Source organism: Microcebus murinus, chromosome 25, assembly GCF_040939455.1.
Source record: "Microcebus murinus isolate Inina chromosome 25, M.murinus_Inina_mat1.0, whole genome shotgun sequence".
Taxonomy (NCBI): Eukaryota; Metazoa; Chordata; class Mammalia; order Primates; family Cheirogaleidae; genus Microcebus; species Microcebus murinus.
The window spans coordinates 15,207,586-15,221,709 of NC_134128.1; the positions used below are offsets into that span (position 1 = coordinate 15,207,586).

The following is a 14,124-nucleotide window of genomic DNA, read 5'->3' on the forward strand; positions in this document are numbered from 1 at the left end:
TTGTACGCCACCAGTTCATCCTCCTAGGACTCTGTTCAAACCAGGTACTTAGCACATGGGGCGAAGAGACTGGAAACATACTCACAGCAATACCTTTTTTTTTTTTTTCTGGTGAAAAAAGATAAGCCACTGAAATCCCTAGATTTTTGATTCTACTCTGTCATCTGTGGGTGTTCTACAAACTGAGAATTGAGCCGTTCTCACAGTAGAAAAAAATGAAATCACAATCAAGTTGTTCAACTCTTTGGGTGGTCTGGTTGACCCATATTCTAAATTCTGTTCAGGGTTGTGTCACTGATTTTTTGACTGTGTGACACTATATGTTGTGTTAGATTGGCCATTGTAAACCAAAGGGTCTTGGTCAAGTATGTGGTAAACATAACTACTGTGGAATAATAACGTTCCCAGAGAGGAGCATTAACCTTGGTTTCCGTCATTAATCGAGGAGATAGAATATGGAGTTTATATTCCGGCTCAAACATTTCCTATGTGTGACTATGAGAACTTGGGACAAGTTAATATAACCTCTTGCAATTATCGCTTTGGTTCGTTATCAATGAAATGGGGCTAATAGTAGTCACCTTGTAAGGTTGTAGTGATGAAACGAGCTCAGGCACAGAAAGTCGATTGTTGATAAATGACATGGACATGTGTGGCTGCTCAGGGAATGGGCACTATATTTGAATTAATGCTAGTATCTTAATTAGTGTCTTGGTGCAGTGAGAAATCAGAGAGGAAGGGACAAAGGAAAGACTTCATATTATTATGGGATGTGCAGAAATTCGTGATCAATCATGGCGCATGGGAACCATTTCCGAAGGAAGCTATGGAATCTCTTTCTTATTAGATTCCTTAAAATAAGACGGTGTCTGTTTGTTGAAAGAGTTGGTTGTAGAGAGGGTTATTTCCTGAGTTGCTTTCAGCTCTGGGAATTGCTGTCAGGATTCACCCATGAACCTGTACACCGACCCTTTGCATAAGCCAAACGGCCCTTCCTTCCACCTTGCTGATAGGCAAACTCATCGTCCTTCGGTAGTTTCATTTTTCACGTTGGACAGACGCAGAACTATTACAAAAGCAGCTTTTATAGGTCCTTTACAAATGACCAAGATCGCCATGGAAACTAAGGCATAATGTCAAAACCCCAAGGGGAAGTTATCCTTTGCTTAATTGCTTATGAAGACATGTGAATGGAAAGGAAATTTCAGGTCTGGTAAAATGACAGATCTGTTCAAGACAAGGAAATGAAATAATAGGTAACAACACCCTTGTGTGTGTGTGTGGGGCGGTGAACAGCACTGTTGAAATACTGGCTCTGTGGAGTGTCTTGATTAGAGAGTTTTACTCCCAGTACCTCTCAGATTCATGCTGGAGTGGGAAAAAAATTTTAAAATCTTATGTTACATTCACTATTATAAGATTAAATTGCAAATCTCTAGGGAGAAAAATGAAATGGTCAGCATATGTACTTCTTGGCTGGTTAAATCCCTTTTAAAGAAATTACCTATAGTTTCGCCAAGGATTAGGTAAGAATGGAGAGTGTTTCCTAAGTTTTAGAGAATTTGGTCACCTCAAGCTTTTCCTATTGCTGTGTGAAAAGCCCAGGTATTCAAAGCTAAGTGTAGACTGTACAACAGTATAAAATGGGAAGTACTCTTATTCTTTCGACTTTCATTTAAAGCTTGAACAGGTAGCAGAGAAGAAAAATGAAACCTCTATTTAAAAACTATGACTTTATTCTAAATGTTCTGTGGAAAGGCTAGAGGCCTTTTAGAATTAATTTCTGTAGGACTCGCCTACGAAAGCCATTTGTAAAAGTGGTGGGTTATTAAGATATGACAAAGAAAGTACTATTGCATATAATTCCAAGTCACTCCTAGTTATCAGTACCTAGTTATAAAATTGGTGGAAAAGCGACCACCTAATTCTTCTTCTTCTTCTTTTTTTAAATCTAATTCTTCTTCTTAAAGAGTAAAGTAAAAACAAAAGATACTGGTCAGAATGAGGGATGATGTTTGGCATTATCGCTATTTCCAGGGACCAGTAATGCCCAAATTCTGTTTTGTGACTTACTCCTTTTCTGCAAAGCATTCTTGACCTGAAAGTGAGATTCAAGGTGCAAAGGCTGAGTGGAAAACAAAATACAGGACCTCTTTATTACTGAGGACAATTGATACTAGAAAAAGGCCACTCAAACGGAATCCACTTAAAGTGGGGACTAAAATGTCATAGTAGATGACATGAAATAGGTTTGATAGATGTGCTTTTTTTTTTTTTTTTTTTTTTTTTGAGACAGAGTCTCGCTTTGTTGCCTAGGCTAGAGTGAGTGCTGTGGCGTCAGCCTAGCTCCCAGCAACCTCCAACTCCTGGGCTCAAGCAATCCTGCTGCCTCAGCCTCCCAAGTAGCTGGGACTACAGGCATGTGCCACCATGCCCGGCTAATTTTTTCTATATATATTAGTTGGCCAATTAATTTCTTTCTATTTATAGTAGAGATGGGGTCTCGCTCTTGCTCAGGCTGGTTTTGAACTCCTAACCTTGAGCAATCCTCCCGCCTCGGCCTCCCAGAGAGCTAGGATTACAGGCGTGAGCCACCATGCCCGGCCAGATATGCTTTTTGATAAATAAAATGAAAACTTTATAAAATGAGTTTGTCTTCTAATTAACAAAATCATGTTATAATGATAATTGTGCCCTAAATCATTTGCTCCACTGAAAATAAATCAAGTGTTGGTTTCAAGGATGTGGCAGAATTCTGTGGCCCTTAACTATAATCTACCCTTCAAAGCCTATGTTTTTGAGTTTGAACACACAAATTACATTCATAATAAGGGAACACTTAAATTGAATAAGTAGTTATAGCGCTGAATGAACCCCCTAAAAGCTGAAGTTGTACATTTATAGGTTCAAGACATATTGATTCATTCATTTGTTCATTCATTCATTCAACAAACATTTGCATGCCTGCTCAGTGCCAGTCATTACTGTATATTTGTGTTCATATTATTTATTTATTTGTTTGTTTGTTTGTTTTTTAGAGACAGGGTCTCATTCTGTCACCCAGGCTGAAGTATAGTGGCCTGATCATAGCGTACTGCAGCCTCAAACTCCTGGGCTCAAATGATCTTCTCATCTCAGCCTTTCAAGTAGCTGGGACTACAGGTGGGTACCACCATGCTAGCTAATTTTTTTTGTTTTTTTGTAGAGGTGGGGTCTTGCCCATCTGTGCCCAACCTGTGTTCATATTATTAATACTGGCTTAGAAAACATATTTTTAAAAGTTATAATGAGCTGAGTGAGGTGGCTCATGCCTATTAATTCCAGCACTTTCAGAGGCCAAGGCAGAAGGATTGCTTGGAGCCAGGAGTTCAAAACCAGCTTGGGCAACATAGCAAAGACCCCATCTCTCCCCGCAAAATAAAATTAGCCAGGTGTGATGGCATGCACCTGTAGTCCCAGCTGAGGAGGCTGAGGCAGGAGGAGCGCTTGAGCCCAGGAGTTCGAGGCTGCTGTGAGCTATAATCACACCACTGCACTGCAGCCAGGACGACAGAATGAGACCCCGTCTCTTAAAAAAAAGAAAAGAAGAAAAGTTATAACGAAGTGCTTAAGGGGGTCACCAGCACTAAGTTACATTATTTTTAAATAGATCAAAGTCAGTAATAAATAGAAAATTCAGAAAAAGCCAAGTACTTTAAGGATAGAAGTTGCTGAAATACTGATCACCTTAAGTCTTTGCAATGAGAGCACAGACAGAAAAGTTAATAAATGCTGAGTGCAAGTGAATAATAATACTTAGGGGAAAAACACTCATTGTGATGTCTTTAGGATTTTGTTATTACTGAACCAGTTGGACTTATTCCTGATGCCAAAAAAGTGCTGAAATCAGCACTAATTTTATTCATGTTTCAGCAACCTTTCTTAACCCTTTAATGCAACGCTTTGCTAGGCAACAAAAGAATGCCCAAACTTCTTCCTACATTTTCTCTCCATTTCTCAACAGTCCATCCCAATGTCCTACCAAGCGGAAAATCCCGTGAGATCCTTCTTCCTCCAGAGTGAGAAACTGTTTTCCCCAGTAAGCTTTTCAACCGGATTTTAAGTTTTCTGTGCAGCTGGCAGAAACATTCCTCTAGCAAATTGAAAACACACAGTGATATGTATGCTCGGAGTCTTTGTAAACTTTCCCATGTATGCTATTCCACCCGCTGCACACACTCCCAGAGCAGATGAGCAACGAGCAAGTATGTCAGAGGCAAAAATTGCTGTACGATGCACAGCTCGTGTGTTTACAGTCTGCTGAGCGCGCCCAGCTGTGGGCTTCCCTTCCGCAGGAAGACTGTCCCTTTGCGAGAACTTTGTTCCACTCTTCCACTGGCCACGTTTCCTCCACTTTCCCGGGAGACTTCACTTCCTATGGGAAAGAGGCTCTTGCCGACAACATCTCAGGGAAACCCGGCTTTATAATAACCACACATACTCCTTCTCTCCACCCCTCTGGGACTTGGGCTTCTATATTTTGCATTTTCTGCAAGGACATAGACATTCTGGAAGGAAAGTCAGTGAAACTCACGTCATTGTTCTCTGTTTGAGGGATTGTTATGCTCTAACATATAAAGAGAAGCTTGGCTTCTTGGAGACCCTCCTGAGACACTGCCATGTCTAATCTTAGCTTTGTTAGTTACGCAGACATTTAAATGAAGGCATTAAAGAGGAAGTTGAGTACAATGTTCAAGCTTTCCTTTCCCAGGGAAAGGTTGTCTTCGAAGGCTAGCTTTTCCCTCCCTCCCTTATCAATTGCATCGACTGGACTCCCGACGGAGGTCTCTTTGTTTTCGCCGTCGCTGTATTCCCAGTGCCTATAATCATGCCCAACGCTCCGTACTCTAAAGATAAATATTGAAAGTTCTTTGTTGAAACATAAATGTCAAATGATGAGTACAGAGTGTCCAAATGCTCATGCCATGCCTAAGTGTTTCCATTTAGCATCTAAAAATTTAAGCAAGAGAATGTTGCAAATTCGGTTGGATGGGCTGAAAATTGAAACAGGAATTCTTAGAACTTCATCTCACTTACTCTGAAAATCAGCTGGTCTCCCTGGGTCCACTTCGCCAACTGTGAAAAAGGCTTTGGCAGCGTCTTCATCGTGACTGTCGAGTGGGGACGCAACCTTATTGCTTAGGAAAGTGCTTGTGACACATACGAAGAGGGCGAGTTTCTGCGAGGAGCTTGTCAACCCCATGCCTAGCTCGTTCCTTCTCTGAACGGCAGGTGCTTAAAGTGGCAGGGATCGTGATGTCTGCCAAGAGTGCATTCCCTTGTTTTTGTCCTCTCGCAACAGAATTGTCATGGACTCAGGGCTAGAAGGGTCATTTAGGCTAAATTAGTCCCCCAAAGGGCTGAATTTGGAACTGTCGTGGACAGTGGTTACATGAGCTAAACCACCTCCTGGAAATGTCCCCCACGCTAATGTGCAGGGGAAGGAAAATGTACGTTTTGTCTCAGCAATCCCACAAAATTCCTTTTATAGATGGAGTTTTAACATACAGAGTCATCTCTTAGGAAGGAGGCTCCCTTTGGGAACCAGGGGACCACAGGCAGGGAGTCCTAACCCCAAGCTCCATTCCCAGCACCCCAAATGCCTATAGTTATGTGACCCTGGGCAAGGCATGCAACCTCTGGGACTCCAGCTTCCTTATCTATGAAATAACACTGGCTTCCTGCCTCCCAAGGATACCAGAAGGAAGAATGAGTTAACATTTGCATTGCACACTGGGGGCCTCCAAGGAAGACCCTGCATGAGTAGGAAACATGATATCATAGGACGAGTATCTTTTATTTTTGAGTTGTTTGTCTCTGTTTGGGTTTTCTGGGCCTATTCCCTACATAATTGTATTAACATAGCAGGCAAATATGAAAGAAAGATTTGAACTTAACTCAAGTTGGATAACTCTGAATCATAGTGGCTGGGGTTTTTGCTTGTTTATTCATTTGTTAATTTGGGGGGAGGGGAATTTGGGGGGGGTGACTTGGTTGCTACTAGGAGACGTCTGTGCTTTGGACAATAGCAGATGGGTTCTCCTATGGAAGAACAATGGTAGGCACAGATGCAGTGGCCTAAGTTTGGAGTTGATTAGGACGGTAAGCTCCTGGAGGCAGGAATTTTGTCTTATGTGTCTTTATACTTCCAGTATCTTTCCAGTGCCTGACATACAGCTGCTACTGAGTTTGTGTTTATGTAATGAATGAGTTATTGAGGATCTGAACTGCAGCTTCCGGCCATGTGTCCTCTTTCTTTCGTTGTAAATTGGGAGTGATAACACTACCCTTGAAGGGCTGTCGTGAGGGTAACACGAGTGATAGACGAGCAATATCCCACACAACGACACACAATCCCAGCAACTGTTGTGATGACTCTTAGCTCTTCCCCCATTGATACCAGGGACCCAGGGCTGTAGCAAGAGCAAGGATGGACACGTCTCCTGGCCTTGTTGCATATCAGCTCCTAGACAGCAGTGATTTAGCCTTTTTGGAGTTTGGTTCCTTATCTATATAAGAAAGGTGATAGAATTTGATCTACTCACTAGCTCAATCTGTAGGATAAAGTCCAGTAGCATAAAGGGTATTGTGTTTCCTTTAAAAATCTCTTATTGTAACTACATCAGGAAAACACATAAAAGGTATCTACGAAGCAAAATGAATGACCATATGACTACCACTGAGGTCAATCCATGGAATGTGGCCAGCACCCCAAGAGACCACATAATGCGCCCACAGATGACTGATACTCTTCTTTCACTTAACATTCTATCCTGCGCATGCCATTTAGAATGTTTAAAAACATGTTTGTTGGCTCACACCTGTAATCCTAGCACTCTGGGAGGCCCAGGCGGGAGGATTGCTCGAGGTCAGGAGTTCGAAACCAGCCTGAGCAAGAGCGAGACCCCGTCTCTACTATAAATAGAAAGAAATTAATTGGCCAACTAATGTATATATAGAAAAAATTAGCCGGGTTTGGTGGCACATGCCTGTAGTCCCAGACACTCGGGAGGCTGAGGCAGGAGGATCGCTTGAGCCCAGGAGTTTGAGGTTGCTGTGAGCTAGGCTGATGCCACGGCACTCACTCTAGCCTGGGCAACAAAGTGAGACCCTGTCTCAAAAACAAAAAACAAAACAAAACAAAACATGTTTGTGATAAAATCTTCAAGTATGTGAATGTGCTACTCTATAAATCGCTCCCCCCGGTTGTTGGCAAATTGAGTTGTTCCAACGTACTGTATTGAGTCCCTGTTTTGCTCTCTTGATGTGACTGTCGATTCTTGCACAATCACCACACTGTTTCAAGCATTGTAGCTGCACGAGAGAGTGCCCAGCACCCAGATCTTGGTTTCTTAATATCATTCTCTCCTAAAAGGATCCAGGGCTCTTTGGAGAAATAGATGATTCCAGAGAGTGAATGGTGAGTGGACATGAAAATTCTCAGATGAACCAAGATCTGGGAGCTGGGTACTCTCATTGCTACTGGAGTATTACTGCTCCTAGCCCCTCTTGAAGGATAGATCTGGGGAGGTGTGAGTACGTGAGTGTGTGTGTGTGTGTGTGTGTGTGTGTGTATCAGGGTGTTCCAAAGGTCTTAGGGTAGTTTTAATCTGGAGGTTTTAATAACTGCGGAAGTACAAATGCTATAAATTCACCAAAAAATTATTGGGAAATTCACCAAAAATTTCTTGGAAAATTATTTATACTTCTTTACACTTAATTTTGTGACTTTTAAATACTAAAATTTTAAGTTATTCTTTGTGACAGATTTATAGATGAGAATTTCTGAGACCACTGAATTGGTAGAGAAAGTCTTGCTTGGTGACTCTGTCACTTGACTTATTCATGTTTTGGTGTGTGTTAATAGTTCATTGCTTTTTATTAGTGAGTAGTATTTATTTCACTGTGTATTACAGTTTATTTATTAATTTACCTGAGGGTGGTCCTTTGGGTTGTTTCTGGTTTTTAGCTATTATAAATAAAGTCAGCATGGACATTCATAAGCAAGTCTTTATAAGGAATATACTTTAATTCTCTTGAGTAAATACCTAGGAGTAGAATGGCTTGATCATATGTTTAACTTTTTAAGCAACTGTAGAATTCTTTTCCAAAGGAGTTTTACCATTTATGTCCCCACCAGCAATGCATGAGAGTTCCAATTCCTCTATATTCTTAACAACACTCAGTGTGGTCAGTCTCATTAATTTTTGCCATTTGAATAGGTGTGGAGGGGTATCTCATACTGGTTTTAATTTGCATTTCCCTAATAACTTTGAGCATCTTATTTGCCATTCTTGTATCTTCTTTGGTGAAATGTCTTTTTAAATCTTTTGCCCAATTTTATATTGGGTTGTTCATTTTCTTATCATTGAGTTTTGAGAGTTCTTTGTGTATTCTGGATATATATTCTTTATCAGATGTATGCTTTGCAAATATTTTCTTCCAGTCTGTGGGCTGACATTTCATTCTCTTAACAATGTCTTTTGAGGAGTAGAAGTTTTAAATTTTGATAATGTCTAAGTTATGCCTAACTCCAATTAGCAGAGATTTTCTCCTAGAAGTTTTATAGTTTGAGGTTTTATATTTTTAGTTAATTTTTGTATGTGATGCAAGGTATAGACTGAAATTCTTTTTTTCCTTACTTGTTCTAGCACCATTTGTTCAAAAGACTGTCCTTTTCTCCATAAACTGCCTCTGCAGCTTTGTAGAACATCAGTTCTCCATAGATATGTGGATTTATTTCTGGAATCCATTCTGTTCCATTGACCTATGTATCTGTGTTTGCACCAAATTACACTTTATTGTTTTCTTTGGCTTTATGATAGGTCTTGAAATCAGGCTCTGTTAGCCTTCTCATTTTGTTCTTTACTTCTCAAGTTGTTTTGACCATTCTCAGTTCTTTTTATTCCGTATGAAATTTTGAATATGCTTGTCAGCTTCTACCAAAAAAGCCCACTGGGATTTTCTTTGGGATTGCATTCAATTTGTAGATCAGTTTGGTTAGACTTAACAATATTGAGTCTCCTGGCCCAAGGAAAAAAAGTATATATCTGCATCTCCCACCTTGGCTACCTTGAGCTTTGATCGCTTGGGGGTCTTAGTACCCCAAGGGTAAGTGCTCACCAGGGGACATAGGAATGACTTCACCTGAAAGAGAACCCCAATCAGCGAGGCATTCTGCCAGCCCTTACAGAGGAGAAAAGCATGACTGACATGTCTGAAGAATCTACAAGAAAGATGATCTCGGGAGAGTGCTCACTTCTGGAAAATACATTCCAGGGAGTGCTGGAAGAGTTTCGATTCTGTCAAGTTTGTACAAGAAGAGAGAAAACAGTCGTGCATGCTGATTTTTATTTATTTGTTCATCTACACGGAAAGAAAAATTGGGGTTTTCCGGTCTGTAGGAATTGACAAATCTTTTCCAGGCCTCTGAGGCATTTGAAGATGTAATCAGAAAGAAAAACGTTCTTACTATCTTGTCTGCGTAAGTTATAGCATGGACTAGAATACAGCAGGGATACCGGGTCATGCAAAATTAATGTGAGGTCATTTGCACACTCATTGAGCCATTACTGGTGATTGTGCTAAGCTTATTGCTGTTCATATACTCTACATATGTCCTAGATAAAGAGCCCTCTTGTACCTTTTAAACATTTCCTGTTTTTGTCCTTATTCTAGTGCTACAGTTCGGTACATGGACGCTGGTTGTTACTGGGTGAATCCTTGGCTCAGTCACTTTCTAGCTCTGTGATCTTGGGTAATTCAATTAACCTCTCTGTGCCTAAGTTTCCTTTCTATAAAATGAGGATAGTTGTAGTATCTACTTCAGAATGTAGCATGGAGAATTAATTAGGATGACATATGTAAAGTTCTTACAAGAGTGCTTGGCCCATGTAGACAATGAATGAATGTTAGTAATTGTAATAGTGTAACTTGGCAGTGTTTGCTCTAACATGGCTTGCCAGGAATATACACCATTGACTTCCCCCTTCTCTTTCCAGCAAACCTGCAGAACACCTGTGAAATAACTGCTATGGACTGAATTGTGCCACCCCCCCCCTTCATATGTTGAATCTAACTCCCTAATGTGACTATATTTTTGGAGACAGGCCTTTGGGGAGGTAGTTAAGGTTATAAGATTGGGGTGATAATCTCATAGGACTGGAGACTTTATAAGAAAAGGAGGAGACACCAGAGCTCACCCTCCCCATGACCCAGAAAGGAAAGGCCATGTGAGGACATGGTGAGAGGACAGCCATCTACAAATCAGGAAGCCAGGAGGAGAGGCCTCACCAGAAGCCAACGTTGGCATCTTGATTTTGAACTTCCAGCCTCCAGAATTATGAGACAATAAACGTCTGTTGCTTAAGCCACTCAGCCTATGATATTTTATTATAGCAGACCAATAACATTATGAAATTCCATTATTAAAATAGTCAGTAAGGGACAGATTAGCAGTGCTGATAAACAGTCTCTGATGTCATCCTTGAATCGCACTTACATATCTACCATGGCAGGTCACAGAGGGGGACTCATATATGCCACAGGGACTGCCATTCACTCGATTCACTCTGTGATAATTAGTTTATGGAGGCCCGAGGCTAGATGTGCACACCAGATGCGCAGGGAAGAGTTGTTGTCCTTGAGGAGCCGTCACTGTTACTTCCTTCTGCTTTGGGGCTCATCACAGAAGGTTCTGTAAGTATAAGAATCCCACTCGGTCACTGATGAGATCCTGGACTAGTGTGACCCTCATGTCAGCTGTGGCCTTCAATTGCCTCCGCGTCTCAGTAATGCCACCTGCAGTCCCGCTCATTTCTTTTGGAATGTCAGAAGCCCTTCCTCGGATTCCCTGAGTGCCGGCACTCCTGAGTCCCTGTCCTGCAGGGCTGTGTTTGTACCCCAGAACTGCCTTTCGAAAACTGCATTCACAACAAGCATTCGTGAATGTAACTATCCTAACTGCAAATGTAGGGCTCCCAGGGAGAAGATTTAGGGCAGATGGGGAAGTGAGGCCCCCCGGCTGGAATTTCCCTCCCACGTGTGCATTCTCTCCTCTCCTTGCTCTCCTGCTAGATTCTAGATTTTCCCAGGAACTCTCTTCCCTCTGGTTTGTAGAATTCAACTGGCTTCCAAGGCCCAAACTTGTAGAAACCCAAATTAGTAAAATACTTGCAGAACAAAGAATCTTCCATTCTAAGGAAGATCGTTTTGCTTATACATTTATTGTAAATATATGTAATATACATGATATGTACAATATGTGCATGATATACATGACATAAACAAATATATTATAAACATATTTATAAATAACAAACATGTCCTCTTGTTTCTTCTTCTTACTACACTAGGAATAATAAAGGCAATTTAGAGATGAAAAGAACTGTGGAGCTTGGGGATAGAGACAGACCTGTCAAGTTCAGGTCTCCTCCAATGCATTCACTGGCTTGTGAAAGCTATTTGGAATTTACCTCTGAATTTCATCTCCGGCGCAGAGTGTTCAGAAAATAAAAGTGGAGATTATGCAAATCATCTGGCTTTAGGAAAACTAGGGCAACATGCTTTTTCAATCTTTTATGAAGGCTTTCCTAAAATCATCACTAAATGAGAGAGAGAGAGAGAGATCTCCAACAAAGTTAAAAAGTTTTTTAGCCCATACTGAAGCCACTGAATTCTCTAGTTAATCTCTGGGGAGATAAAGTCAGATTCGATGTCTGTGTCTTTTGACGCTAAACGAACCGCATACAAAACCCACGCGGGGTAATCATGCAAATTAGGGGTAATGACTTTAAGGGTGCGGGGCGCTCGGAGCCAGCTTTGCGCGGGGCTCAGAGCAGGGACCCGGCCGCAGCGGGGCGCCGGGGAGGGCAGGGGAGGGGAGGGCCGGGCGGCGGCGGCGGGGCAGCCAGGACTCGGTCCCCGCCCCGGCGCGCGGGGGGCCGGGCAGGGGGCGGGCGCCCGGCGCGTCCCGTGGCCGTGGCCGTTTTAAAGCGCGGCGCGCCGAGCCCCGCGGCTGCGCTTCCCGGGCCGGCGCCGCGGGCCCCCGGGTCCCCGCGTCCCCGCCATGCGCCGGGGCTAGCGCGCCGCAGGCATGCTGCGCCCGCTGCTGCTCGCCGCGCTGTGCCTGGCCGCGCGCGCCTGCCAGCTGCCCTCCGAGTGGCGGCCGCTCAGCGAGGGCTGCCGCGCCGAGCTGGCCGAGACCATCGTGTACGCCAAGGTGCTGGCGCTGCACCCCGAGGCGCCCGGCCTCTACAACCACCTGCCGTGGCAGCCGCACGCCGGCCAGGGCGCGCTCTTCTACGCGGCCGAGGTGGAGATGCTGTGCGACCAGGCGTGGGGCAGCATGCTGGAGGTGCCCGCCGGCTCCAGGCTCAACCTCACCGGCCTGGGCTACTTCTCGTGCCACTCCCACACCGTGGTGCCCGACTACTCCTACTTCTTCTTCCTCAGGTGAGCCCCGCGCCGCCGCCGCCTCCTGGCGCGACCTCCCGGGGTCGCCGTTACCTGGAGCCAGGTGGGAGCCCCCGCGGCCGCGGGAGTGGCCACGTGCCTTAGGCTCCTCCCCTTCCCCCGTCTTGTCCCTCTCCCTGCTCGGCCCCACGACTCTGCAGACACCCTGGCCACCCCGGGCCTAGGCTGTTGCAAAGGATGACTCCGGTGCTGCGCGTGCAGAACGGTGTCGCAGGTAAAAAAAAAAAAAAAAGCCCAAAGCGCTTTCCCACAACCCGCTTTAATCATCTTTCTAACAACTCGTTAGGAGCAGTTTGGGACGGTGAGAAAAACCGTCTTGGAAATCGGTCTGTCCTTGGCACTCTGGCTCTGCCCTTCCTAACCGTGATTTTGAGCAAGTTCCTTCTCACCTTTTCTAGAACCTGCGTCAAGAAAGACGTGAGGCTGGTTGAGACTAAAGCGCAGGCGCTCCTGCAGAGCACTGGTGCAGGGTAGTGGCTGGACGACGGTCCCCTGGCTCCTCTTCCCACCCACTGAAATGCAAAGACGCGAAGGGTGTGGAAGGCAGCCCTGCTGTCCTCCTGCCTCGTTGTCCCATGCCAGCTGCCAGGTTATTGCAAACAGCCAAGGTTTGCGGTGAGGGGGCGGTTTCTGCTGGGGGTGAGACCCTGGGTGACAGTGATTTGACGAGTGTAGAAGTGAATCGTGCAGGAAGTCCTCACTCCAGGCCCCTGCGGTCTTGCGAAGTTCCAGGAAAGTTGGCCTGTGGCCAAGATGGAGCACATCTGCGTAAGAATTCTGTCAATTCTTATTGACTAGTGAATTCTACTGGAATCTGAAATAGAGAACAGCAGGTAGAGCCCTGAATTCATCAGCTGTCTTCAGTTGAATCAGGGGGTGATACAGGACAACTGAGAAACATCAAAATGGAATCCAACCTGTAGATCAAGATAGTGAGTCAATGCAAAGCTGTTGCAATCAGTAATAGTTTCAGTTTTGCCTTTTCATGAAGCCACATGGAGGATATTTGGAATGATCTTCCCTGGGTCTGCAGATCCACTTTTAGCTCACGTAGTTCTGGGAAAGAAAACAGTTAGTTCCACAGAGAGGGTGTTCGTAAGCTCATGGCAACACATGTTTTCCATATTGAAGCCTAAGTTTGGAATACGCGTCCTGCTTTGTGTTGACTTGAGTGGTTTAGCTAGGCTAAGTTGTTGTTGTTCCTTCTTTCTTTCTTTTTTAATTGCCAGGAAAGTATAGTTTCTAAATACAACAGCAAAGACTGAGAGTGCCCTTCTTGATACAGAGAAACTTAAACTCAGATTTTTTTCATGTTTTTATTTGGGAAAAATTCTGTGGACCCAGCTATAAAACTATCCAATGACAAACTTCATTTAAAAAAAAAAAGACAAAAAAAAACCCTGAGTACTTGAACAGACATTATTTTTTGAAAAATTTTTATCATGAAATATGATTTTGTCCATTGGCTCTGTAGCGGTCAGCCAACTCTTTCATCTTTTGCTCTAACATTATTTACAGAAAGGGCAGATTTATAGAGGTACACAGTAGTCTGATGGGTTTCCATTTCATGGGGCTGTCTTGCCCTGAAGTGTGTTAACAACTGCATAGAAA

At 43.6% G+C, this 14,124-nt stretch overlaps 1 protein-coding gene across 2 annotated transcripts in view; it reads left to right on the forward strand.

Annotated features, from left to right (window-relative positions):
- Positions 1-11,997: 11,997 nt before the first annotated feature.
- The window catches only part of CCDC3 (coiled-coil domain containing 3), a 69,881-nt gene continuing 67,754 nt past the window's right edge, over positions 11,998-14,124 (forward strand). For both annotated transcript variants that reach the window (XM_075997698.1, XM_012765702.3), the window contains exon 1: positions 11,998-12,492. In XM_075997698.1, the coding sequence (XP_075853813.1) occupies positions 12,134-12,492 (359 nt within the window). In that variant the 5' untranslated portion in view covers positions 11,998-12,133. The remainder of the gene's footprint in view (positions 12,493-14,124) is intronic.